We start from the raw sequence: 27,004 nt of genomic DNA, 5'->3' as shown, positions 1-27,004 counted from the left end.
AGGTAGTCATATGATACACTACACCTAACCAGCTTTATGGAATTAAGACACACACCAACACCATCCTGTCAGTCTTATCCCAATATTATTGTCTCAAAATTTATTGCCCCCACTTCCATTATTAGCTATTCAAGAGAAACAACCAGAAAAATGCTTTACATAATAGAAAGGAAGGCAAGTATGGTCTTCTTCTTCTTCCAGGCCGACACCAAGAAATCCTATTTAAGAAGAAGAATTGGAGCGTTAAATATAATTGAGTGAGATTTGACAACCCCAAAATGCTCTTTATTACCATTGAAGAAGAAGAGCCTTGAACCATAAATTTCTGGACTTTACCTGACCTTTGAGTTGGAGGAACCAAAAGGCCCAAGTCTACAAGATTGTTAACGGACCTGGTGTGATCCTTACTAAGGCCCAGCTCATTCAACGTCTAGGCCCAATAACTTCACGACAATGCGATATGACCCGGTTTTACCGAAATCGAAATGTCAAAACGCCTGATGAGGACCAAGGTCGCAAGCTAGATACGAAGATGGAAGGGAGCCCAGTCAAGCCAGTCAGATCGTCGGCCGGAAGCGCTGCAAGCTAGATACGAAGATAACTTGGAAAGGACGGCTGAACTAGAAGTACTACGAAGTGGGGTTGATATTTCCTATAGTTTTAGGCTGGGGAAACCTTTTCTAGGCTATGAAATTCTGAGTCGCGCCCATACACGCTCAGCACCCAAGGTCCAACCGACACCCACCCATATGGGCCGGCTGTACCCAAGGCCTCCTAGCCCATACTAGAAAACCTTGGGTACTAAGGGAAACTCATACCTCCCATATCTTTCGATGTGGGACAATCCTATCAATACCCTCCCCTTCAAGATCAAGGCTCACGTTGGTCGAGCACCATGGCCGACCACTCCGCAGGCACGGTCCCAATATCTTTCGATGTGGGACAATCCTATCAATACCCTCCCCTTCAAGACCAAGACCCACGTTGGTCGAGCACCATGGCCGACCACTCTGGCAGGCGTACCTCCGTTGGTCGAGCACCATGACTGGCCACTCCGCAGGCACGGTCCCAAGTTGAAGGCACAACAGGATCATGCTTCGATACCATCGATAGAGTCGCGCCCCTACACGCTCAGCACCCAAGGCCCAACCGACACCCACCCATATGGGCCGGCGGTACCCAGGGCCTCCTAGCCCATACCCATACACGCTCAGCACCTAAGGCCCAACCGACACCCACCCATATGGGCCGGCAGTACCCAAGGCCTCCTAGCCCATACTAGAAAACCTTTGCGCCCATACACGCTCAGCACCCAAGGCCCAACCGACACCCACCCATATGGGCCGGCTGTACCCAAGGGCTTGTAGCTCATACTAGAAAATCTTGGGTACGAAGGGAGACTCATACCTCCCCTATAAACAACATCTTAACTCCCATATCTTTCGATGTTATCGTACCCCAAAACCTTCGCAGACCTTCGACGATGAAGATCGACAAGAAAACGATACTAGCAAACAATTCGTCACAGAATTCGATCCATCTAAACCCCTAGCTGATGATCCTAAGAAGCCACACCATGTCATTCCTCCAAAGGAGAACGAAAGGCAACAGTTGATGCGCATGAAGAATCTCCGCAATCTTCCAGTCGTCCAATCCGATGGTTCTCGGGAGCTCCAATTCGAGAATGAATCTCTCTCCGGCGATGGCAACATATCGTACGGCTTGAATCTCAGGTAATCAACAAAAACCGATGCGTCGGCTGATGAAGCGAGCAAAACGCACGAATCTGGCGATCATGGTGGCGGACGTCCACGGACGGTGGAGAATATCTTGCTGGAAAAGTTGAAGTATGACTTGAGGAGGCTGTGGTTCGAGGAGTTTCCAGAGATTCCCGTGGAGGGTTTTGGCGCTGCGTTACTTGCTGGATATGGATGGTATGAAGGGAGAGGGATTGGCAAGAACGCGAAAGAAGATGTCAAAGTGAAGCAGATCAGGAAACGAACTGGTAAGGAAGGACTTGGCTTCGTAGCACCTTCGCCCATGACAGAGAAGGAGAGAGAGATTCGAAGCAGAAAGACAGACAAAGGTGGGTTTATTTTGGGTAAAGATATGAGGGTGATCGCAGGTAGAAATATGGGCTCTAAAGGCAGGCTTTGGAGAAATTGAGTGCTGATTTGGTGGTTCTAAGGCTTTCTAGGAGTGAAGAGGAAGTCAGAGTTTGGTGTTAATGATATAGCTGATTTGGGTTCTAAGGAGGAAGAGAGATGCTTGAGGAAATTAAAGGAATTGAAGATTGAAGACGGCAATAGAGAATCGTCAAAACATAGAGAAAGTGAGAAAATCCAGCAAACGTAGCCGCAGGGAAAATGGGAATGAAACGAGAGGAGGAAATGAAGTGAAAATTGAGCGTAGAGAGCGTGGAGGTTCATGGCATACCACCCACATTAGAGTTAGAATCATAAGCAAGGACTTGAGGGGGGAAGATTGTATTTGAAGAAAGGTGAGGTGGTAGATGTAGTTGGGCCAGATACGTGCGATATAACCATGGATGAGAGCAAGGAGAGTGAACCAGGAGTTTCTTGAGACTGCCCTTCCAAGGCGTGGTGGTCCTGTCCTTGTTTTGTCTGGGAAGCATAAGGTTCTCTATGGAAGTTTGGTGGAGAGGGATTTGGAACAGGAAACTGGTGTGGTTCGCAATGCATACACCCACGATTTGCTAAATGTGCACCTGGAACAAATTGCATAGTATATTGGGGATCCAAGCTTTCTTGGTTATTGATTTCCCTGTGGACACCATGGTGTTGGTCACTGCTGATTTGAATGCCTTGGCTTGTAATGGATAGGTATTAGTCTTCATCTCTTGGTTATATGTGTTATGCTATATATCTCTGTACACTATTGACAACAATCTTGTACGGAATTTTGATCATTAGTTGTGAAACAAATAGGGAACCGAATGTCCATGCTTAAATGCAGCATGTTATTCTGTTCAAGGATCCAGCATTGTTATTCCTAGACATTGAAAAATTCTTTTGTATGACCCTTGCAAATTACAATTTCTTAGAAGAGTAACATAATAATAAACAAAGTTTTTTTTTTGGGGTGACGGAGAACTCATCTAAGATTCGGCCCAACCCGAGACATACCTCTGCAGCTAATAACTGGTTACAGTTTTAAGCAAAAGATGAGCCTCCCCCACAGAATGCTCTCAGACCTATATCGCTGTCAAAGGATGGCTGCCCCAGCCCTTTTAGTTGCTATCTTGAGTCTCTTGTATTCTGCGTCATCCTTTCGCTGTGTTTGTTTTCTGATCCTCTTCTCTTATTGGCAAGAAAAAGAAAATATTTAAATTATTAGAAAAACATGAGCACAGATCAAGGAACCAAAAAATTGGAAAAGAAATGCATTGTTAAGAGTTCAGATTGTTCAGTAGGAAACCATAATCAGTGTCATTCTACTTCAATCCAGGAAACTTTCCCCACTGAAACACTAACATGTCTAAAGTACTACATACATGCGCACTCGTAAACGATTCTGTTATTTAATCTTCAACCAGGACCACGCTACCTTCAACCAAATATCCTCTTTTCTTGTGTTGCATATCCACCACAACATTTTTATTTTCGCTACCTACATTTCTTGATCATGCAATTTAATGTGCAATTCTTCTGCAATCTTGCTAAAAAGAGGAGAAAAGTAGGGAAACCTCATTTGCATCAGCATGACACATTGACATGTAGGCATAATCACTTCCCTGAACAGTAGGATCACAACATATATTCTGGGATCATGCAATCCGAGGCTTTGGGGAGATTGAAAGAAGGTTTAGACAATTCCAGTTATCCCACAACGTCGCCCATGTTATAAAATCTACCATACTGAAATCGCCTTCAAACAATTGACCCAGTGACCATGGGACTACTAACTCAGTTTAAAGGGGACAAAAGGAAATATTTCTTAATCAAAATTCTTGATATAGTTATAATTTACCAAAGAAGAACAAATAAACTCAAATGCTTATTGTACGTCTATTAATACACTACACACATGAAAAGGACTAACCTATTGGTTTTACATCTCGGCAACCTTGACTGCCACAACAACAGGTAAATGCTTTTATGGGATGCTCATGATCATCAAAGTCGATCCCATAGTCCTGCAATTCAATACATGTAAATCAAGTTAACAATCACCAAGCTCGGATATTTGATATTTCCACCTCAAAAACAGTTTTGATCAGGCATGGAAGTGTCATTACAATAATTAGAAGAAAAAAAAATAGTCACATCAATGATTTTCACCATAAGCAAAGAATGATATACAGTGAGGCAATGCTATTAGCCATATTCCTCTAAAGACTAATGATAAATGATTAACTATTAAAAAATTCTCAAAACTACGCTCTGAATAGTGCTTAATGAGATATTAGGCAAACACTTTAATTTCCCACTTGAAATCACTAAGCGGGGAATATGGGGTTTCGGAATTGAGAAAACTCATCTTAACATGCAATTCAGTTTTTGGACCATGGAAAAAGAACCAAAATGTGTATTTGTACCAAGTATCAGATTCCAATTAATGTGAGTGTACCTCACATTTAAGAGGGTTTCCCTCTAATTTTGTGTATTGGAAGTCATTCTGTTAGCCCATGAGTAAAGCTATTCTTCCTTGATATGTAGACCTCACATATTAACAAAGTACAATATACCATCTACCCTAGTAAAAGGAGGTTCAATTTCAAATAGTGCTTCATGTCAGGCAATGGTTTTAAAATGTAGTGTTGCATGCTTTGCTGAGGACTACAATTAAAGACTACAAAAACAAGATTCCAAATGAATTTGATTGCGGAAAAGGTTAAGCCAACTTACCCATGTTAGCTCTTCCAAAGCACTCACTTCTCTTTTGGTGAAAAAAGCAAGCTGCATAAAGGAGCAGAAAAAAGAGTTCCAAAGTAGTTATTTACAGAAGGGTTATGACAAACAGTCTCTCTCTACCTCCATTCAAAACAAGCTGCAAGTTATGCAGAAAGAAACAAAAGCAAATGAAGCTAGTAAAATCCATACATGATAATAGTGGCGATCTGGAGTCTCCACCTCAACTGGAATGTCAATCAAGTTTCCATCAGAACATCTGCAAATGTAAATTAGAAGAAAAGAAGATGGAACTCTGAGAAAATAGTGGCCCAGATCAAACATAATAATCAATTTCTCAAAGGCAGTTCAAAACGCAAAAAACCATTAAGAATTTCTGTGAGAGAAATGACCGTCAATCGTGTCTTTTTTTTTTTCCTTTTTTGAGATAAACTATATCAGAAAGATTACTCAAAATTCGAAAGAAAAAAGTTAACAGCAGAAGTAAGCTTGAGTTTTTCAAAATCAAGAGCAACTAAAACTGCATAGTTGCACTCCTAAATCATATTTGTTAAATTGTTTTTGACATGGAACCAGAAGGATGAAATTGGGCACCCTCAACCCAGAACAAGCACCTCCACCTCCATTGTCCCTATCTTCTTTTCCCAGCCAATAAATACATAAATACAAATAAAAAAACATTCGAATCCAAGGTTCATACAAACAGACCCAAAAATTAGGTTACATACAAGTCTAAAAGAAACTTTACCTATGATTAATAAACCTTGCAACATTCCCAGTAAATGTTGCATCCAAACAGAGAGCCTCTTCATCTCTTAAAATTTTTTCTGAGCCCCAGTCTGCATCAAGTGTAACTGGATATGTATGTCTCTCATTTCCAGTGCATTGCATATTCCGCTCATACAACTCTGTGTTGGTTAATATCTCTCCAACGTACTCACAGACAAAAGTTCCTTTAGGCAATTTTTCCAGTGTTCTAAGGCCCCAGCCTTTACCTTGACAAGTCCAGAACACCTGAAGCATAAGAATGTATACCATAAAGAACTCCTATGCTAAAATGACTATCTCAAAGCTTAAGTATCATATGCATGAAGCAAACGAAACGAAGGTAGAAGAGGATCCCCCCTGTACCAGATGCTTCAAACCCATCTTTACATCTAAATGTAATTGCTTTGGTAAAATTACAGCAATAAAAGAGATATAAATCAGGTAAAGGGAAGCTAGTTCCTAGAAGGCACACTCTACATATTCCCAAAGTAATCTTACCTGCAATTTGCACGTAATACCTCGCTGCACTACACGATTTCCACAACGCATGTCACATCCACATTTCCTCCAGCATTCTTTTATAAACTTCTTGACCAAATGACCCTTGCATGGCTCTGGTGTGCAGTCATCCTTAGACCTTGCCAAAGGGCAGTCTTGACAAAAAACTGCAGGGTGTTTTTCAGGGTTCAGATTCATAGAAATACAAGCACTTAGAAATTCTTCTTTAAGTAGCCCGTGTTGCGTATAAGCAAACTCCCCACCAGTTTCACGTGCACAAGCACATGGAATTGATGATGAAAGACAGTCTCCAGAGCAGCCTGAACAGCAATCATCATCAGCAATTCGAGCCAATGAGATGTGTACATAAGCACCCTGATAGATTATATTATGCGGTATGTAAGAAAATTTGGGTAGATCCACATTGACAATTTCATTAATTAATGAAATTTTAACATTTTCTGCACCCTTTGTAATGTCACTGATGTAAGAGTAGCACCTCTTCTCATCATTATTAGCTGACTGAGAATGAGCATTTCCCAAATTAGAAGATCCTGAAGACCTATGTTTGCTCATATGCTTCCTGTTCAACTCCATATGGTTTGTGTCGACATTGCATCCTGAAGCACCATCTTTGCTGCACAAGGACAACTTCCACGATGCTGATTTCACAATATCTTTTCCACTTGAAGGAGTTTCCAGGAAGTCTGTAAGTACTAAACAAATGAAGGCAAAAAATTATATATTATCAGAAAGCTAGTATAACTGCAAATTGAATAGAGAGACACTATACAGTTTCCTCAGCCCAGGAAATGCTGATGATCCACTTAATGGCTAGCAAACAAAATTGCGCCACAATCAAATCAATGATTAAATAATAAAAGAATTTATTTATTAAATAATATTATTTTATTATCAGTCATTTTTAGCATGACGCAGGATTCATACTTAAATAATAAAACTATGAACAATGAAAGAGGTACTATTTTAATGGAGTTACCATAAATGTTAAAGCTAAGAATACCTTCATCAACCACAGAAATAGGATTGTAAAATTGTCTTTGGTCATTGATGGTCTGCTCACTTTTTGACTGGATGAACTGTTCACTTAGATGTTTACCATACACATTTTTCCTCAAGATATGAGATGGTTCACGTTCTTCAATTTTTTTCCCAGAATATGATGAGCATGATGACACCTTTGAAGCCAAATTTCTATCTATTTTGGTCGTGCGAGATGGAATTACTTCCTTCCACCTGCCCATAAACTGAGCATGAGGAAGTAGGAGACCAGATTCAGTTTTTTCTTCCTGTATGCTTGGTTGAGATGAATCCATAGTTCCTTGTCCGCCCCAAATTGTCAATCTTTTGCCCTCTTTGGCAGCTAAAATTTTTCTTGAATGATCCATTGTAGGTAAGACCTGATCTTTCTGCACACCAGAATGTACTTTCATAGATGGGTTTTCAGAAGCATCATGCTCCAAAATACCCTTTCTCACATCATGCTCCAAAATGCCTTTTCTCGCATTTTTATCCCCCTAATCAAGAAACGTGACAGGAACACATTCATCAAAGTGAACAAGACGGGGAGTGGGGGTGCAGAGAACGTATTTGAAAATAAACAGAACTCTACAGTCTACCCACAAATTACACAGCGCCTGATAATGTGAATCAGGGGTCTAGACCAAGAATTTGTACAAGGCCTAACTAAGGTGAATATTCCTCAACTAATGATTGTTCTATTATTTATTCTTTGACTGAACTTGATGCAATGCTTTCTTATTACCAATGATAAATTTATCAAGAGCGCCATATTGAGATTGAATTAGCTTTTCAATTCTTCATTTTCGTTATAAGTGTTTGAATGCATATTCATATTTTCTATTAAACATGCTTTTAAGTTTTAACTATACAAAAAAAATCCCCCTGCTAGTTTCGTATATCAAAATCAAGCAAAATGTAAAGGTAAATATAAATAATAGCACAAACTACTAAATATGACTTAGATTACTAAAACCTAGTAGTCAATGCTATGGTACCACGAAAGCACTAGTCATTCATTCAAAGAGGATCTATGATGAGATCTTGTGTGTGATTGAGCTAAGCTTCACATGAAGGCGAGGATTTTCTTTTTTATTAGAAATAGATCCAAGTCGATGTGCTTTTAGAGAGCATTTTATAGAGTATAGCGAGAGAAACTTAAAGAGTGATTTGTCATTGTGAGGAGGAAGAGGAAAGGACATGCACTGAGAGAGGGTTATAGAAAAAGGAAACCTATGTTCTAGGAATTTGATTGCTTTACAGTATTTTATTAGTGCAAAAAAATAACAACAGAGCAATTATGTATATACAAAAAAAATATATGAAGAGCTTCCCTAACTTATGAACCTAGTTTAATACACAAACCATCTTTCAACCATCTTAAAAACAAGTGCTTAATAAGATCCATAGATACATTAGTAGTAATCATTACCTTTTCCTCTTTGAGTTCAAAATATGCATCTATAAGAGCGCGATAGTCTTCTGCTTCTACAAGTTCCCAGTTCTTTTGATAAACTTTCAGTAGCTGTTTTAGTAAAGGTATGACCTCTTCATCAGGAATACCCAGAGCACTGGTTGCACTTAAGGCGTTACGAACCCTCTCGTTGGTAGCCATGACTGCTGTAAAAGTTGGCAGTCGCTCTATTCAAACTAACTACGAGAAACCTGCAACCTTCTTCTCAGTTGCTTCTATACGTTGAAAGCTGACCTGGTTTAGATGGCATATCAAGTAAATGGTTCAGTAAAGAAGGATTGTACTTCCCTTCCATAGAGTATGAATATCATTTCCGCGTTGGAGAGGATTCTTTCCCAAAACACGTTAGAAAAAGGTTGTGTGCCTAAATTCAAAGCAACATAGTCTATGAAGAAAGACGTAAAATAAATCCTTAAAAATGGTCTTTGTCACTTTCCAAAGACATCAATAATTCCATGTATGATTAGCCTTAAATGAAATAAAAATAAAATATAGAAAACTGCCCTTAGTGAAAAACAAACATGGGACACAGTTCAAATATTCGAATTTCATGGTATCATTGTATATCCTTTCAGAATTTGACATCAAAGAAACAAGATGAAAGCAACAAAGTTTTGGACAAAACTTGGAAAACAGGATGAGAAACAAATACTCCAAGTTGACTCAAATATATTTAGACAGAGAAGAGGCACTGCGTGTTAGGAGACTGGTCAGCCTTTATCCCAAAATGTTAACCCATAAGTAGAGTTGCCAACCTCCTCTTATAAACCCATGGACCATCCAACACCTATCCAATGTGGGACCGATGACATTATCCCCCACTTGAACCCACAATGCCCTCGTTGCACTTGGGTCATGGACCCAACCGAACCACAGGAAGCCAACACGGTTGGATGATCACCCCACCTAGTCCACAGTGGAGCGCTTAAAGTGAAACCGGGTCTTGTTTGGTTGGCTTCACTTCGATATCAATTGTTATGGGCTGAGTCATCCTTCGTCCCAAAAGATTATACCATTAACCCACCCAGGGGCGGACTCAAGAATTTATGTTAGGGTGGGCATAGTCAAGTGGGGGTCTGGCAGCAGCGCCCCCGGTATTTTTTTTGGTTATTTATTAATTATGCCTTTGAAAGTATGAAAAATAACACTAAAATCAAAAGTTCATGAGTAATAATTGAAATTTAATTTACAAATGTGCTCGACGATTTTTGAGTAAGATCATTGATTCCTTTTAGTTCTAAGAAATCAATGCAATAGCGCACATCAATTTGAATCGTGAATTGAGTTCTTCTGATTATTCGACAAATAGAGAAGCAGAGGGAGGAGAGAGCATACCTTAAGGTGCGCATAGCAACCAACTAGAAAGTCATTCTTCTGATTATTCAATAAACTAGCAAGCCCTAGGGTCAGGGGTTGGTAAAAGACAGATATGCAAAGGTATAATACTTCTGAGACTGGCTAGGGTCTAGGAGAGAAAGACGAGAGACAAAAGAGAAGAGGGCAAAAGGCTGGGCGGGACTGGGCTGTAGGGTGGGAAAAAAGCCCAAAAATTACATATAGCCAACAAAAATTTCATATAACAAAAAAAGAAAAAAAAAATTCAGGGTGGCAGGTGGCCCTCTTTGGGTTCGCCGTTGAACCCACCCATGTCCTCCCATATAAACCTAATGACCATCAAACACCTACCGTATCTGGGACCTTGAGACACCACCCATCCTGGGAGAGGTTGGAGAACCAGATAACTTTCCTCCAATTTCCATTTGCATCACAATAGCCACACACACCTTGAATTGGTTAGTTGTAATCCCAACCTCTATAGCACACCTAAACTGCATACCATAAAAGAGGGGATCTAAAATAAAAAAGAAATTCAAGAAGGACCGGTAGAGATGTGAATGGAAGTAATAAGAAATTATATGGGCTTATAGTCATATACAATTGGTGGAATGAATGGGGAAAGAGAATCCATGCAGTAAATTCAAGCTCAATTCTATTATGGATTCATGTTTAAGGACGACTCAGATGGCCTAGTGATAAAGTTTGCCTCATTGCAACCTAGGGGTGTTCAAGTCATGGAAATAATCTGCTATGCGGAATAAGGCGCATACATCGATGCCATTAGCTGATGTCAAGACCACTAGGAGCCTTGTGCATGGGAATTATTTACCTTTGCCTTTTGGCATGTAGCAAACCCCAAATTATTTTGCAACAAAAGGCTTTAATACGATGATCTAAAACAAAAACTACAGCAGAATAAAAGCATGATGATTATGTCTCCCAGAAAAATGCGGGAGAAAGAGAGAAGGGGAGCAAAAGTTGGAAGTTATGTTTTGAAGTGAATACTATAAAACTGTCCACCTCTTTCCCCACTATTCCTAAAATTTTCTGGGTGAGGAACAACAGAAATAACCCCAAAAAGCAAAAGAGAAAGACAATACCAGATTGCAATTTCCAAGACAAGTGGTATAAAATATGATCTAGCTGTTTGTTGCTGAGGAAGAAAAGAAAAGGGTGGGTTTTATGGAAGATCACAGACAGCAATTGTACTGATAATACCAAATTAAAATTTCACTTGAGAAGATGAAGAATAAATTTCACGACAGTGGCAGAATCAATTTATTCAGCCTAAATCTCACAACTACAATCAGTGACAATCTTAAAACACACCAATAAGTCGTCACAGAAGCATAATCCCATTGCAATCCCAAAACCACAGCCAGCCAAAACTCCTTTTTTGGGGTAACATGGAACCCACCCGGTAGACAGCTGACTGGTAAACTGCGGGCCACATAGAAGACCCCAGCCTAAACCCTCTGGACGGTTTGAGACCTGGCGAAAAGATAACGCAAACTAGCATTTGCACACGCTAGCCTGAGCAAGGGGCTATCTCGCAAAATTGCAATAATAGAAACCCCCATGGACTTGAACTCACAACCTGCCGCAGTCAGCCAAAACTCCTCCCCCTCTTCTCGAACATACATTTCTTAGTAACCAAGCAACTGACAAAAGAAAACCTAGAAAACAAAAGGCAAAAACCAAAAGAAACCCAAAATTTTGGGTTTCACCATTTGGTCTAGTAAAAGAACACGCATTGCCCCATCACCCTCAGGTCATGGTTTCAAGTCGTCCTCTCCCAAATAGCGTTGCGTATTTAAGAAGAAAAAGAATAAGAAAAGCAACAATATTTAAAACACGACGTCTACGTGGCGCTTCTATGTCAAATACTTAATTTACATCACATTATTTATTGAGTATATCTCATTCTAAATAAACCCCAATTAAAATTAAAACAATTATGAATTCACCCTATTTTTTTATTTTTTTACAACCTACACCCCATGTCACCAGCGCTAGATGTAGATATTCGGGCAGAATCCGAACCGAATCGGAGGAGTTTGAGCGATCCTTTCTTGACCTAATGCGTCACTCCGATCGTTTTAGTCGTCTTGTTGCAACCATCGTCTACAATGAGTACATCCATGACCGCCCACATGTCCACATGAACTCCAACTAGTGGGCCACCCTAACCAAGACATCTGAAGGGAAAATGAGACAGCTTTGGTAAATTGGGTTTTGAAAAAATTGATTATAATGAGAAGATTGAAAAGAAAAGGAGGAAGGAGGATAAATCTGAAGGGATGTCTGCATTGGAGGAGTTGATGAAAGAGGAAGGGAAGACAAAGGAGAGGATCGACAGGAGGGATGCCTTGATCCCGTTTCTGACGATGAAATCGCCCAAGAATCGCGAGAGAAGCTTTGTAGAAGAGAGAGAGGAGGGAAACGAAGGAGAAAGGGAGATAGTGGAGGGAAATGGTAGGGTTAGGAAGGGGTGTGTACAGATGAGAGTTTTTTGTGATTTTTGGGGTGTAATTAACAAAAGCTATAGGGTGTAAATAAGATTCATCCAAATTAAACCCTTATTTTTAGCAAATAATTTAAGGACTTTCTTCTTTTTCTTTTTTTAAAAAAAAAATTTAATTAAAGACTTTCCCTACAAAGAAAATATTTAAGGATTTTTTAGTTTTGGTTAAACATACAAATTTACTTAAAAGGGAAAAGTTAGTATTTGATAATGGAGATGAGATGTTGAATATCCGGTCATTAATTTGACTATCTGGATTTGCCTTAAAACTGATTGAGTTATAATTCACAAAGACCAATGATGAAATTGTCACATTTGAAATGTGAAGGACTGAGTAGTTACATAACTCATATGTAAGGAACCAAATGTATCATTTACCCTGTTACCCTGTTATGGATGTATTTTGAATGTAAATAGACTTGATGATGTAGTTATGATGATAAATAGAACAAAAAAAATTATCTAGGTGGTTGATTTGGAACATTTACTTTAGATTTGTTCGTATTCATCAACAATTACAGTTGTATTTGTGTCATTGGTCCACCTTTGAAAATTTTATTTTTTCTTCACGTTGGATAAATGAACCACAATACAAGAATGGTTTTAACGGTCAACAAGTCACCTCATTAGATTAATTGATGAAAGAGCTCAATTCTATCTGAGTGGCTTAATTGACACAAATTAAACCGTCTGTGATCAATTTAGAACTATTGAACATTCGGTTAATATGCTTGCTCATAATAAGAAAGCAAATCAGAGTGATAAATATCAATAGACGTTCTGAGGCCTTTTTGGATGGGCTGGGCTTAACTTGCCAGTGGTCATGAGTTTTATACATTGATAACATCCAACTATTCTTTTCTGCTTGGGCTTGGCCCCGCTACATCGAGCTTGGGCTAGCTCTGAAAACAAACCCAAGCCCAACCCACTGAATTATAAATTCCTTTATTTTTCTTCTTTGTAGGCAACCTGTTTCCCACCAATTTTACCCACCAGCAGTTTCTTCTGTCAGAAACCATTTCACAATCTGCACAATATTTAAACACATAATAATTAAATAAATAAATAAAGCCAAATCAAGTTTTAAATCTTCATATCAAAGATGAAATTCTCACTGCTCAAGAAAATCAAATCAAAGGGAAAGTTAGATATCAATGCATAGTTACCATCCATCTTCTTCCTTCCTTCTCAAGAAGCTCAGAAAGATTAGCCCAAAAGATAGTGCTGCTACTCCTCCTAAAACAATTGCCAACTTCTTCCCTGTCTCATTGTTTCCACTCTGTTTCTCTATCAAAACAAAAATGACTAATAATCCTTGCAAGTTCAAGAATATAAGATATAATTATTTTTTTTGATTTTCTTTTAATGAGTGGATATAATGGGATTTACTACCTTTGTGTGAATCTCCATCTGCATTAGGAAAGTAGTCATAGCTCACATAACATCTGTCAAGGTAAACTTGGCCTGAAAGTGAGGTTCTGCACTCTTCTTGAGCAATCTGAACAGCAATGCTCACGCACTTACCGCAATCAGAAGGACCAAAATCTCCTTCGCACTGTGCCATCAATTCCAGTGAATCATGCCTCGCCGTGAAAAACCCATTTCCGCTATCCACCACTCCACTTACCATCTCTGCAAAAGCCGAATCTTTTGCCTCCAGAAACTCATCAGTCGCCTCCTTTTCTTTGCTACAAGATTTGTAAAGCAAAGCATTGTGGTCTTGGTCGTTATGGGTGGCGTCGTCTGGCGCGTAGAGGAAGTAGCATCCGTTGAGTTGGACTCTAGCTGAGACACACAAGATGTTCGACATAATGTCAGGTAGGGTGTTTACGCACCTATGGCAGTCTCCGGGAGTTAAGTCCCCTCTGCATTGAAAGAGACCTGAGATTCCGGTGGAGGTGGTTTTGTAGAACTTGGAGTGGGATGATTGAGAAATAAGTTCTTGGAAAAGCGAAGACAGGGTCTGTGAAGGTTCAATATTTGTTGATTTGCTTGTGAGTGTATGGGTTGAGCAGTTTCTGTAAACTACTGTGTTCAAATCTGAATTGGGTTTTACAAGTGGAACAAAGAGTGCATAGCATAGAAGGAGAAGGAGTATCTCAGATTGAAGGGGAAGTTGTTTCAAGATTGAATCCATATGGAAGTTGAAGCTGATCACAGATGGTTCATTTTAACTGGTAAGTTTTAATACTGTAGTTTCATGGCTTTATATATATTTAGTTTCTAAATTTTTTGTTAAGTGATGATGAAAAAGCATGGAGTAAAAGTGTTTTGGATATGGTAGTTGAGCAAGTTGAGGATTTGGGGTTTATTTTCCAGCCTACCTATATCCAACTGTGGAGGAATTTGGGTTTAAAGAAGAGTTACAATCTTATCACAGGTAGCATGAGTAAACGTGGAAGTTATAGAGGACAGACCATAAGTCGATGGGCCATATTTTATTCTTCTGAGTCTTCTAATGGTGTAAGCCTCAGGTTGTCCTATCTGAATCAGACGGAGAGGAGTCAAAGACGCTAAAGATAGGCACCATTCAGTCATTTACATGCCCTAAATTTGCCACTCCTAATAATATATAGTTACAAATATAAAACTGCATGCATCTGCTTGCATTTCGCTCCATAAGCCCCACCTCCTAATAATCGTTTCGCTCTTCTTTCCCTACATTCCTGTGTAATTACATCTCACAAAGGTAGCTTCAAACCCTTTGTGGGCCACGGCCGTGCGTGTGGGGAGCTACCATCACCGCGGTCCGCCCACAACTGCCCACCACCACCACATTATTGATAACTATCCTGCCTTTAATAATCAATTACCATGTCTCATCAACCATTCCAACTCTTAGAAATTAACCTTACCTCTGCTCAGGACCTGGCACCGGTTTCCAAGTCCATGCGAACCTATGCAGTGGTGTGGGTGCATCCGGAGCGCAAGCTCACAACCAGGGTCGACCAGGCAGGCCACTTCAATCCCACATGGAAAGAAAAATTCGTGTTCAGAGTGGACAATGCCTTCCTTGATGCCGAGGAATCCTCTATCATGATTGAAATCTATGCTGTAGCGTGGCTCCGTGACGTTCTGATTGGCTCCGTCCGTGTCCTTATCAGTAACCTCTTTGATTCTAACTTTGGTACCAACATGCGTTTTACTTCCCTCCAGGTCAGACGCCCCTCTGGGAGGCCCCAAGGGATCATCAACATGAGTTTTGCCCTCCTCAACGGCACCATGCGTAGCATGCCTTTATGCCCCGAGCTAAGCTCCTCTGCCGTGGGATTCAATGACTTGATGGATGCGAAAACTCGCAATGTCAACAATCAGGACAATCACAAGCAGGTATTCTTGCTCACTAGTATAATTAGATGTAAAAGTTAAACAACAACCAAGAAAAGGATTTCAATTAGTGCATCAAAACTTATTTCTTTACTCCAGTCTGGATTTTTTGAGATCAATGCTTTGATGATGATGATGATGATGATAATGATAATACAAGTTTTTTTTTTTTTTTAGTAAGAGAGGTTCATTCTAACGGATCAAGGATTTCCTTTTAAGTACATTGATTCTCTTGAAATTCAAATCTATATCTTGTCAATCGAGTATTGTCATATGTTAGGAAAATTTCAAATGTTTTTTTCCCTCCTCCCTATCCCATATGACTCAGAATTGTTGAATTTCAAAGAACTTCGTGTTGGAATCTCATTATATCTCATTCCCATCCCAGTCTTGCTAATGTCTTGACTCAGCTCATCTATTAATTCTAGATTAATCTGCACAATAATTGTCATCACTAAATAACCTTAACATTTTATTCATGCTTGTTGGTTTAACTGACTACCAAAATCTTTACAATCAGCTTATTAAACTACGCCGCATACAAAGTGATGTCACAGATCGCACAACGGAAGAAAATTCAAAGAAACGCTGTAATGGTGGCTCAATCTGTTATGGAGGAAATGGTTCCATTTGCAACAGTTCTGTTATGAGCATATCAGAGATTATAACCACCACCAAGCAGAAAGAAAAAAGTGGCAGCACTGTCAACGGCTCACTTTGCAACTCTGACGTGGGGCCGTCAGCTTCAGTGATTGCTGCAGCAATAGCAAAAGGATTGTACAGGACTCCTCAGCCCCAGCGCTGCAAGGAGAACAGAATATTGAACAATTGGACAGAGAAAGAGAGCGAAGAAGGTCTGAAAATGAAGCTGGAGCGGTGGAGGACAGAGCTGCCTCCCGTATATGACCACGACACTCAGAGGATGTTGTCGAAGAGGAGGCAGAGGCGAAGGCGAGAGCGGAGATCAGGTTCGGGGTTGTTTTCGTGTTTTGGTAATGCTTTTGGGTTGGAGATATCAGTCACTTGTGGAGGGAGTAGTAAGAGGAGGGTCAATGGGAATGGCAAAGTTTTTCACCTTAGCTCTGTGGATGAAAATTACAGTCAATCCTTCATTTGAGGGTAAAAAATCTTGTTTAGATTTTTTGAGATTAGTTTCCATGTAAAGTGATCGATATTACAAATTTTTTTGGCTGCCATGAATGTGTAATTTTGTGCATACATGGCCAAGAAGGTTGAATATATATGTGTGTGTGTGTGTGTAGGGAGGGGTTTGAGAAAGTATGTGCATGAATGATAAATTTTTTGTTGTTTATATATAATTCTCTTTTCATTTGCTTTTGCTTAGCATGCTAAAGGCCTGGAAGGATTGTATTTCTGTCTGGTTCATTTCTACAGATTATTTGGACTAAAAAATCTTGCTTCAGTCAGATGCAATGATGATTGATGGGGTTGCCTTCGCTGCTGGTCTGTGGCTATGATGCTTCTTGGGTTGTAGACATGATCGATTCGAATTTTCTTGTGGTGGATTGGATACAAAACATCAAAAAAGGGTTGTCAAAAATACAAGCTTTGGAGAGAGGCTACTATCGTCTTGCTAGAAGCCAATTTGTGGTCGCATAAAATCGCTTGTTGGGCAGCTGACAGTGCTTGGACTAACCAATGGAGTTCTCCAGCAATCTCTGCATCTCTTCAATTCCTGGCTGAAGAAATCTCTGCTTCAGACAGCAGGTCGAGGAAGTTGTTTTGTATTGTGTTGCCCATTTATGGAGTCCTTATGTACAAAATAAAATTTTCTATGAATGTTAAATTATGGAGTGGATTATGAATATATGAATGCAAAGAAGTTTTGCAGAAGTATATTCCTTTCTATATCTTCCAATATTCTAACATGGTGCATGGACAATAGGCATGGCTTTCTTTATGTTTTGTACATCCCAGTGCAACGACAATACGTTGCAAACTTGCAACCAAAAAAAAAGTGCTTTAATTATGTACATGTACATAATAAAAGTAATAATAATTTTTTTTTCCCTTGACAGCTTGTGTAGTTTTGTATATTTGTGGACAAATTAAGAAGTTTTTTAAATGGTGTGTACAGAGTTTTTTAGGTCCAATCGGGGCGGCTTCAATAATTCTTTTGAACCAACTAAAACTCATTACTCATATACCAGTCATGTTGACAAGAACACTTTTCGTTCTTATTATAATTTTCAGCCCATATACATCGGGGCAACACGACTTTGCCTTCTCAAGAGATCACTCATCCCAATAGTGATCTCGCATAAACAAGTCAACAATATTGTCCTCTCTGGGTTGTTCGGTTCTTGAAGGATACATCAGGCCCGCACGGCTTTGCCTTCTTAAGTGCTATAGCATAAACATGTTTCACTGCAGAGTTACTATGGGATGTTGTCGAAAACACGTTGTTGATGGTCAAGAACTGAAATGAATTATATATGTTAACAGTTGTCATATATGAATTATCAAAACAAAGAAAACTCATGGAACCCAAATTGATTGGAACACGACAAGGACACTTCAGGTTCTTGTTATATCTATCTATCTATCTATTAAGAATACTAATAGGAGAGGCAACTTTGTACAATTGCCAGCGAGTTGCGTGTGTTTTTGGTACTCTCACATTTGTTTTTCATTTTTGTGGGGCCCGCTTTTGTTTTTGTTTTTGTTTTTGTTTTTGTTTATTATTAAAACAAAGAAAAGTCATGGAAACACAGGTTGGTTGGGAAGCTAATGTTTTCTGCGCGTGGAATTGACTGTCTGGTTTAACTCCATATAATATATTTTAAATGATAAATTTGTATGCTGCTGTTTTTGGTTGAAAGAAAAAGGAGTTTGGCAAGTTGACAAGGAGAAAGGACAATGATATGACCTTAATGTGACCCTGCAACAATTGTGCAATATTGCATTGGTTTGATATCTAATATGGTTGGTTTTCATTCATCCTTTTTCAATTGTTAGAGCATCCACATCAGATTACCTAAACATGAGTCTGTTTCTAAAATTTAGAGATTTTGTCAAAATAGAGCTATGCATCAGATTACCTAGAGGTTCCCTATTTTACAGAATATGAATAGTAGTTCCCTACATCTAGAGAACCACTATTCACTTCCCTAAACATAAAATAATATTTTTTACTACTTTATTTTCTCCTCTCTACTCCCTCTTCATTTTTTCCCTCCTCTCTCTCCTCACTCCTTTCTTTCTCTCTCTTCTTTCTCTCTCATCTCCTCACATTTTGACTCCTTTCTCTCTCCTCACTTTTTCTCTCTCTTCTTTCTCTCTCCTCACTCTCTACTCTCTCTCTCCTCACTCCTTTCTTTCTCTCTCCTCTTTCTCTCCTCACTTTTTCTCTCTCTTCTTTCTCTCTCCTCAATTTTTTTCTCTAATTTTTAATAACATTAATTTATTATTTTAATTAATATATTGTTTTAAATGTAATTAATTTATTATTTTAAATAGAAGTAGTTTATATGAATAGAATAAATAAAGGAAAGAGAAATAAATATTATTTTAATGCAATAGAGAATGTGATAGGTAATCTGATGCAGTGTTGATTGGATAGGAAATCTGTAAAATAGGGGAAAGTGACATTTTGTCTGTATTTTAGAGAATCTGTTAAGAGAAACTGATGCAGATGCTCTTAGTCTTGTCGTCTGTTTGGGACCAACACAGACCACAACCAGACAAAACTCTGTGATTACTTCCTACAACACCACCTAACAAACAGTGACTTCTCCTGTCCAGTTTTCCTTATCTAATTCTCCATCATACATTCCAATAGAGAAAAAGACTTGAGCTCAGATAGAAAGCATGCCTTCCTTGCTACCTCTCCAACCACCTCTAATGGAGTATCTTCTCCAGTCTTTGTTGAAGCCAATATCCACCCTCTTTGTCCTGCTAATCTGTATGTGGTTTTATCATCTTAGGAGATCGAAAGTCCGCAAAACCTTATGCGTGCCAGAAGCAGGTGGTGCTTGGCCTATAATTGGCCATCTCCACATCTTCAATACCCAGAAACCAATTCACAAAACACTGAGTTCCATGGCAGATAAGTATGGACCCGTCTTCACAATAAGGCTTGGACGTTCACAGAGAGCTTTAATTTTGAGTAGTCGAGAATTAGCCAAGGAGTGTTTCACCAAACTTGACACAGTTTTCTCCAACAGACCAAATCTTGCAGCACCAAAGCTAATGGGGTATGACCATGCTATGTTTGGCTTCGCTCCTTACGGACCTTACTGGCGCAAAATGCACAAGATTATCACAGTTCATCTGATGTCGAGCCACCGCCTCGATATGCTTAATCACATGAGAGCATCAGAGATATCTTGGGCAATAAGAGAGCTTTACGAGAGTACATGTAATGCCAATGAAGTTGTAGGAGTGGATATGGAAAAATGGTTCACAGACTTGACTTATAATCTTGCTTTAACTATGGTGGGAGGGAAGCGATGTTTCGGAGCTAGTATCGACATTATTGAGGATGGAGAGGCACAAAGATGTCAAAAGTTGGTAAAAGATTATGTTGGGATCTTCTTCAAGTCTTCAGTAGCCTCTAAGACCAGACAATTCGGTGGATGGTTGGAGTATTTCATTGGAAATGAGAGGGCCATGAAGAGATCTGCAAAAGAAATGGACATTCTTATCGGAGGGTGGCTCGAGGAACATAAGCAGAAGAGAATTTTCGGTGGAAAGGTAGAAGAGGAAGAGCAGGATTTCATGGATATTCTGCTGGATGTCATGGAAGAAACACCAATGATTTCTGGTTTTGATTCAGACACAATTATCAAGGCTACTTGCTTGGTAAGTACTAACTACCTACCTGCAATGGTAGATTTAACACTTTTAACATGCTTAATTAGGATCATATTAATGATTTTTCTTATGTCATATTTTCATATCATCCTATTCTGTTTGGCAGAATATGCTTTTGGGTGCAACTGAAAGCACCAAACAGGCTCTTACAATGGCTCTATCTTTGCTGCTTGAAAACGGTCATGTACTACAGAAGGCTCAAGAAGAGTTAAATACACACATTGGCAAGGAAAGATGTGTGACAGAAGATGATATCAAGAACCTGACCTATCTCCAAGCCATTGTCAAAGAAACATTACGTGAAAATTCGCCTTCCAACATAGTTGATCTCATTACTTCAGCACAAGACTGCACACTATCAACAGGTCATTTCATCCCGGCTGGTACACAATTGATGATAAATGCCTGGAAAATTCACCACGACGAGGGATTATGGCCTGATCCTTACAAATTTGAGCCAGAGAGGTTTTTGACTGGAAATAAGAACATTGACGTTAAGGGTCGTGATTATGAACTAATCCCTTTTGGCTCTGGACGAAGAATCTGTCCCGGTATATCATTAGCCCTACGAATCCTGCATCTTACTCTTTCTACCTTATTGCATAGTTTTGATGTTTCTAAGCCATATAACACACCAGTGGGTGCAACAACAAAGCTTCAAGTTCACCTCACTTCGCGTCTCGATCTCAAGTGTTACATGTAAGGGACTGTTAAACCAACTCTTCCTACTATGGCAACAGTTTCATTCACATACTGCATTTGTTTCTGCAGTATTCCAAGTTAAGCTGCGGAGTTGAGATCAATTTATGTATCATTAGAATGTCCTAATATATTGAAGTGAATGCTTGCAATTTGGACATGATGCAGCTGAAGTTCAAGGTGCAGGGGCCTTTGAAGCATTTCATCGAACACCTGGCCGGGAACCAAATTATCCACACCAACATGAACCCAGTAACATTAAATCAAACTCCTCACAAAATCATTGCATCCAAACTTCAAATCAATTTCATTAATGTACAAATTTACACAGGAATGGTCAATTATACTAATACACAAAAAAAAAAAAAAACATTCTTGTTGAAAACTGAACGAAAACTAATCTAAACCAATTGATTGGTTTTACGAATATCACATTTATCATTGGTCGGTTTTCGGTTACGGTTTATACAAAAATTGATATAGTCAGTTTCACACTCAAAACTCCTAAAAACAGACTGACGAACACCCCTATAGATGGGTTTCATGAAAAGTAGAAGCAAACATATATCTTTGAAAAAAACACATGTTGCAACAAAAAAAGTGCTTTAATTATGTACATACAAGTAATAAATTTTTTTTCCTTGACAACGTGTGTAGTTTTATATGTTTTTGGACAAATTAAGACGTTTTTTAATGGTGACTACAGAGTTTGTTTGCATCCAATTGGGGCTGCTTCAATATTTATTTTGAACCAACTACAACTCCTCCACCAAAGTCTTATTGACAAGAACACTTTGGTTCTTATATGGAGTATTGATTATCAAAACAAAGAAAAAGTCATGGAACCCAAATTGATTGGAAGCTGACAAGGGCACTTTTGGTTCTTTTATATTTAATACTAAAACAAAGAAAAGTTATGGAAATACAAATTGATTGGGAAGTGGACCTTCTAAATTCTGTATGGATAGGCCTGACGATTTGAGTTTAGATTTATATTAAATGTTAAAAGGATAAATGTGTATATTATTGTTCTCAATTACAAAAATCGGGACTAAGACCCAAAAATTAGAAAGATTCATCTAAACAAAATTGACTACCACATGTAAGTAATTCAATTGATTAGATGAATCTTTACCTGAAAATAATGAATTGAAGACATAAATTGATTTAATGGATTTTCAAGTTGAAACAATATGCTTGTTATGAACATCTTAGTGACTATAGATAAAGATTGCTTACACTAACCCAAATAGGGATTTTTAGGACTCTTTCCTCTTCTTTTTTTTAAAAAAATTTTCTGAATATTATAGAAGAAAAGACATCATCTTTCATCTCCTACTTGAGACAAATATAACTAAATAAATGTTAATTAGCCATATATATTTTTTCACAATTGGTGAGCCTAATCATTTCACTAACTTAAATCACATAAAATGGACACTGATAATCTCAACATTTAATTAATCATTATATCATCAAAAGGGTTTTGCTTTTGATAGGATTTTTTTGTACAGAGTAAGACCCACAAGAGGCAATTACACCCATAACCCCCACCCCTCCCAAATGAGAAATCTTCACCCCAACTCCTCCATCTCCATAGAATTTGAACACAAGTAGCCTCCCAACCGGGCAACCCCTGAAATAATCAACTTTTTTTGTTTGTTTGTGGATGTTGGTCATATTGGTTTTTGACCATCGAGAATGACTTTATATAAGTTCTTTTTTTAACATATGATACAAGTCTAAACTCATACCTGTGCACATAAATTTCCTAATAAAATGAAATTGATATGAAATTGACAAATGGTTTCTTTTTGACAAGTCAGAAGAGATTTAAAAAAAAGAAGAAGATGTTAATTGGGTTCTACCATGATTACTTTAAGTTTACCAACACAAGATTGCTTCCTAAAACGGTGATTAACGGCACATTTTAAAGAACCCACGCTTCCAAGTGCGCGTGACCGCACGTGCACATATTTGGTAACTTGGTTCTTTTATTCCTCAATGAGAGAGTGGTTCACAGTCTCCAGGAGAAAGTAGAATGGGAAGAACAATTGTTTTTAATAAAATGCAAAAAAATAAAATAAAATAAATAAATTCAAGGCAGGCAAGAACAGTTGAATTCGGTCCTTCCTGGTGGCTTTCAAGAAAGGTTTAATTCAACTGGAAGTCCAAGCCCACTAGTAAGCCAAAAACAAAGCACAAGCAACCTCTTTTTATTCGTCATCCACCTCACGTCTTCTCTATTGTGTCTTTTTGTGGGATATAAGTTTTTGGTGAAGAGTTCTTGAGGTAAAGGTGCCATCTTTCCAGTCTCTCTCTCTGTTTGGAGATTAGAGAGGCCGATGATCGTGTATAATTAGGATAGAACTTGTGGGTTGTGGTGGGTCTTTGATTGTGTGAGGAATCTGCTGAGCTAAGGATGTTTGGGTGTGAGTGTTTTTACTGGAACCAAGTCTCTGAATTATCTTGGCCAGAAGTACAGCCAGAGCCCAAGCCTTTCTCTTTGCCCTCACCTCTACCCAAATGGCCTCAAGGTATGCTTTTGCACAAAAATTGCTATCCCACCAAGTCTCTCTCTCGAAAGTAATTTGTGGTTATGTTGGATTTCAGTCAATTTGATTACCATATTGTTTTAGATTAGCATTCCCTTCTATAATCAAATTCCTTGTATGTTTCTGTTCAAAGAGAGATTCTCAGCATATGCTTATGATGTTCTCTTTTTAATGTTCTTTGGTCGTCCTTTGAGGTTATGGTTCATGGATCTTGTTGCGCCCAGTGAGGAAAAAATTATGGAGTAATTGTTGATTATGCTTTAATTCATTTAATTTAACTCTTTTTTTTAATCCAGATTTGCTTGTTAGATAGAACTTTTGCATTAAGCGAATCTTGGGTGGATCTTTATATATGCACCATGTTACAATATATAGGTTGTGCCCAAAATCCTTTAGATTATGAAGCATTCTGTTTTTGAAAAAGAGAACAAAATTAATAATATGACTGCTTTAGTGTGTCCTTATATTCCTGATTATTAATGGATGAAAGTTTGTGACATGGACTCAGCTCAAAAGTTGAGGATTGTGCAAGATTTTGAAGGCTTCAGCTACTAAATCAATGTTGAGTGACCATTAGCAAAATATGAACTTAGTTAGGTCAAAGTTTTGTGCTCCTGTATATGAGTCTCAAATGTTGGGACTGTAAGCAATCTTCTTCCTTTAAAAGAAGAGGTGGTTAGGCTTTTGCTTCTTTTGTCTGATTCTTTTAACTCACTTGGGCTTATTAAGCCTTTTTACTTGGTGGACTCGTATGTGTTTTTGTTAAAGATTTGAAGTGTTGACCCCATACTCCATACTGTGTTCATTTTCTGATATCATTACTGTATTGGCTGCTCTTAGACATTCTATGTAATCATCTTTTCAGGCCAAGGTTTCAGTACTGGTAGCATAAACCTCAGGGAAATAGAAGTCATCAAAATCACGAAGTTTGAAAGTGTTTGGAACTCCAATATTTTGCGCGAAAAATCTAAAGGTGCTACATTCTACAAGCCTGTGGGGATTCCAGACGGCTTTTACTGCCTCGGCTACTACTGTCAGCAGAATGACCGGCCACTGAGAGGTTATGTTCTTGCGGCTCGTGACATCAAAGCTTCCAAACCAGAAATCGTTTGTGATTGCGACTCAATATTAGAGTCTCCTGCTCTAAGAAAACCACTCAATTACTCCCTGATTTGGAGTAAAAAATTGCAGAATTATGGTTCTGGATATTTTTGGTTGCCAAATCCTCCAGAGGGATATAAAGCCATGGGAGTTGTGGTCACTGACAAGCCAGAGGGGCCTAAACTTGAAGATGTCAGATGTGTCCGCGAGGATCTTACAGAGACCTGTGAGACATTTGATCTTATGCTTTCAACAGATTCACATTCTAATAACTACCCATTTCAGGTGTGGAACACAAGACCTTGCACAAGGGGGATGTTCGGTAGAGGTGTTTCTGTAGGGACATTCATTAGTGGCACCTACTTGAGCTCTGAAGACAAGCTGTTAGATGTTGCATGCTTGAAAAATCTTGATTCTTCCCTACACGCGATGCCTAATCTGAACCAGATTCACGAACTCATCAAGAACTATGGCCCTACAGTATATTTCCATCCTGATGAGGATTGTTTGCCCTCATCAGTGCCATGGTTTTTCAAACATGGGGCACTTCTTTATGAAGATGGAAAGAATAAGGGTGAACCAATTGATTATAGGGGCTTGAACTTGCCTTGCGGAGGAGAAAATGACGGGGAATATTGGATTGATTTGCCAACTGGTGATGATGCAAGAAATAATGTCAAAAGTGGGAACTTGGAAAGCGCAGAGCTCTATGTTCATGTAAAACCAGCTTTAGGAGGGACATTTACCGATATTGCAATGTGGGTATTTTGTCCTTTCAATGGACCATCCACCATCAAAATCGGGTTAGTGAGTATAGCAATGAACAAACTAGGGCAACATGTAGGTGATTGGGAGCACTTTACACTCCGTGTGAGTAACTTCACTGGAGAGCTGTGGCAAATGTTCTTCTCACAGCATAGTGGAGGTGAATGGGTGGATGCTTCAAACTTGGAGTTCATTCAAGGAAACAAGCCAATAGTTTATTCATCAAAACATGGTCATGCTAGTTTCCCCCACCCTGGAACCTACCTTCAAGGGTCTTCAAAGCTAGGAATTGGAGTGAGAAATGATTGCGCTCAAAGCAATTTCTTTGTGGATTCGAGCACCAAGTATCAGATAATGGCAGCTGAGTATATTGGAGATGGAGTTGTTGCAGAACCATGCTGGCTGCAGTATATGAGAGAATGGGGACCAACCGTTGTGTATGATTCACGATCAGAAGTCGATAAGATAATTCATCTTCTTCCATTTTTCGTCCGTTTTTCAGTGGAGAATCTCTTTGACCTGTTTCCCACCGAGCTTTATGGTGAAGAAGGGCCTACTGGACCAAAGGAGAAGGACAATTGGTTGGGAGATGAGATTTGTTAACTTTGCCCTGGATCATAAGACTCCAATCATCATGCATCCTCACATCTACCTATGGTTTCTGGCTCTTTTCTGGTAAGGAAAGCACCAAGTTTGGCATGTCATAACTCTTGACATGAAGGGCAATCACTACTTCTCTGGTTGTTATTTTACCTTGTGTTTGCATAACCCTATGCGACATAATCTTCTTGGGCCCATAAGCTTATTAAAGGAGATTCAGATTTTTCTGTAGATTAGTTTCCTTGAAGAGATTACACATACATCATCAGTAAAGATGGAGAGTGAAATGAATCCCGCCCCTGCATGAATGAGTCTCAGCTTTGGAAACTAGAGCTGCCTGGTCAAGGAAAACGAGAAATCTCCATGGGTTGGAGGCTTGAAGCTGCTCTCATACAATAGCTTGGGTGTTCCCAGAAGCATTCTCCAGATTTACATTATCAATATTGTTGTTTCATCACATGATTGTAACTTACTTGAACCAGTTCAATTACGATGTTCCCACACTATAGGACATGTAGACATAACTTCATTGTGTGTAGTAGAATGAAATCCTAGTATCAGTGTCATTGCCGTAAAAAAGAAACCAAAAATGATGTGTAAACATAAC

At 39.0% G+C, this 27,004-nt stretch overlaps 5 protein-coding genes and 1 pseudogene across 13 annotated transcripts; 4 read left to right on the top strand and 2 right to left on the bottom strand.

Moving 5' to 3' along the window:
* Nucleotides 1–460: 460 nt before the first annotated feature.
* LOC120017329 lies at nucleotides 461–3,037 on the top strand (annotated as a pseudogene).
* Nucleotides 2,911–11,815, bottom strand: LOC120017144 (histone-lysine N-methyltransferase SUVR4-like). Of its 3 annotated transcripts, XM_038870256.1 has the most exons (10): nucleotides 9,988–10,170; nucleotides 8,611–8,886; nucleotides 7,162–7,675; nucleotides 6,401–6,853; nucleotides 6,138–6,304; nucleotides 5,620–5,885; nucleotides 5,064–5,130; nucleotides 4,869–4,919; nucleotides 4,063–4,156; nucleotides 2,911–3,320 (listed from the first exon to the last, which is right to left on the bottom strand). In XM_038870256.1, exons 2-10 carry the CDS (start codon nucleotides 8,791–8,793, stop codon nucleotides 3,226–3,228), a joined length of 1,890 nt encoding a protein of 629 aa, XP_038726184.1. In that variant the 5' UTR covers nucleotides 8,794–8,886; nucleotides 9,988–10,170; the 3' UTR covers nucleotides 2,911–3,225. The 3 variants fall into 3 exon arrangements, with proteins under 3 accessions (XP_038726184.1, XP_038726183.1, XP_038726182.1); XM_038870255.1 differs by lacking the exon at nucleotides 9,988–10,170 and adding an exon at nucleotides 10,339–11,815 and having other exon boundaries at nucleotides 6,138–6,853; XM_038870254.1 differs by having other exon boundaries at nucleotides 6,138–6,853.
* Nucleotides 11,816–13,236: 1,421 nt separating this feature from the next.
* LOC120016410 (plasmodesmata-located protein 2-like) lies at nucleotides 13,237–14,690 on the bottom strand. Of its 2 annotated transcripts, XM_038869170.1 has the most exons (3): nucleotides 13,907–14,690; nucleotides 13,681–13,801; nucleotides 13,237–13,541 (listed from the first exon to the last, which is right to left on the bottom strand). In XM_038869170.1, coding segments are annotated over exons 1-3 (867 nt in total). In that variant the 5' UTR covers nucleotides 14,652–14,690; the 3' UTR covers nucleotides 13,237–13,540. The 2 variants fall into 2 exon arrangements, with proteins under 2 accessions (XP_038725098.1, XP_038725097.1); XM_038869169.1 differs by lacking the exon at nucleotides 13,237–13,541 and having other exon boundaries at nucleotides 13,592–13,801.
* LOC120016409 lies at nucleotides 14,557–17,702 on the top strand. 6 transcript variants are annotated; one of them, XM_038869166.1, is made up of 4 exons: nucleotides 14,557–14,691; nucleotides 14,895–15,844; nucleotides 16,362–16,960; nucleotides 17,270–17,702. In XM_038869166.1, exons 2-3 carry the CDS (start codon nucleotides 15,329–15,331, stop codon nucleotides 16,956–16,958), a joined length of 1,113 nt encoding a protein of 370 aa, XP_038725094.1. In that variant the 5' UTR covers nucleotides 14,557–14,691; nucleotides 14,895–15,328; the 3' UTR covers nucleotides 16,959–16,960; nucleotides 17,270–17,702. The 6 variants fall into 6 exon arrangements, with proteins under 6 accessions (XP_038725094.1, XP_038725093.1, XP_038725092.1 ...); XM_038869165.1 differs by having other exon boundaries at nucleotides 17,266–17,702; XM_038869164.1 differs by having other exon boundaries at nucleotides 17,237–17,702.
* Nucleotides 17,703–19,519: 1,817 nt separating this feature from the next.
* Nucleotides 19,520–21,530, top strand: LOC120016427 (cytochrome P450 CYP82D47-like). Its single transcript, XM_038869199.1, has 2 exons — nucleotides 19,520–20,665; nucleotides 20,784–21,530. Exons 1-2 carry the CDS (start codon nucleotides 19,673–19,675, stop codon nucleotides 21,378–21,380), a joined length of 1,590 nt encoding a protein of 529 aa, XP_038725127.1. The 5' UTR covers nucleotides 19,520–19,672; the 3' UTR covers nucleotides 21,381–21,530.
* A 2,083-nt stretch (nucleotides 21,531–23,613) lies between these two features.
* Nucleotides 23,614–26,935, top strand: LOC120016888. The gene is made up of 2 exons (XM_038869858.1): nucleotides 23,614–23,913; nucleotides 24,797–26,935. The coding sequence occupies exons 1-2, from the start codon at nucleotides 23,799–23,801 to the stop codon at nucleotides 26,398–26,400; spliced, it is 1,719 nt and encodes a 572-aa protein (XP_038725786.1). The 5' UTR covers nucleotides 23,614–23,798; the 3' UTR covers nucleotides 26,401–26,935.
* Nucleotides 26,936–27,004: the final 69 nt, after the last annotated feature.

The sequence above is a fragment of the Tripterygium wilfordii genome, chromosome 15 (genome assembly GCF_013401445.1).
Source record: "Tripterygium wilfordii isolate XIE 37 chromosome 15, ASM1340144v1, whole genome shotgun sequence".
NCBI lineage: Eukaryota > Viridiplantae > Streptophyta > Magnoliopsida > Celastrales > Celastraceae > Tripterygium > Tripterygium wilfordii.
Note: the sequence above shows the minus strand (reverse complement) of the source record. Positions and strands in the feature narration are given on the sequence as shown.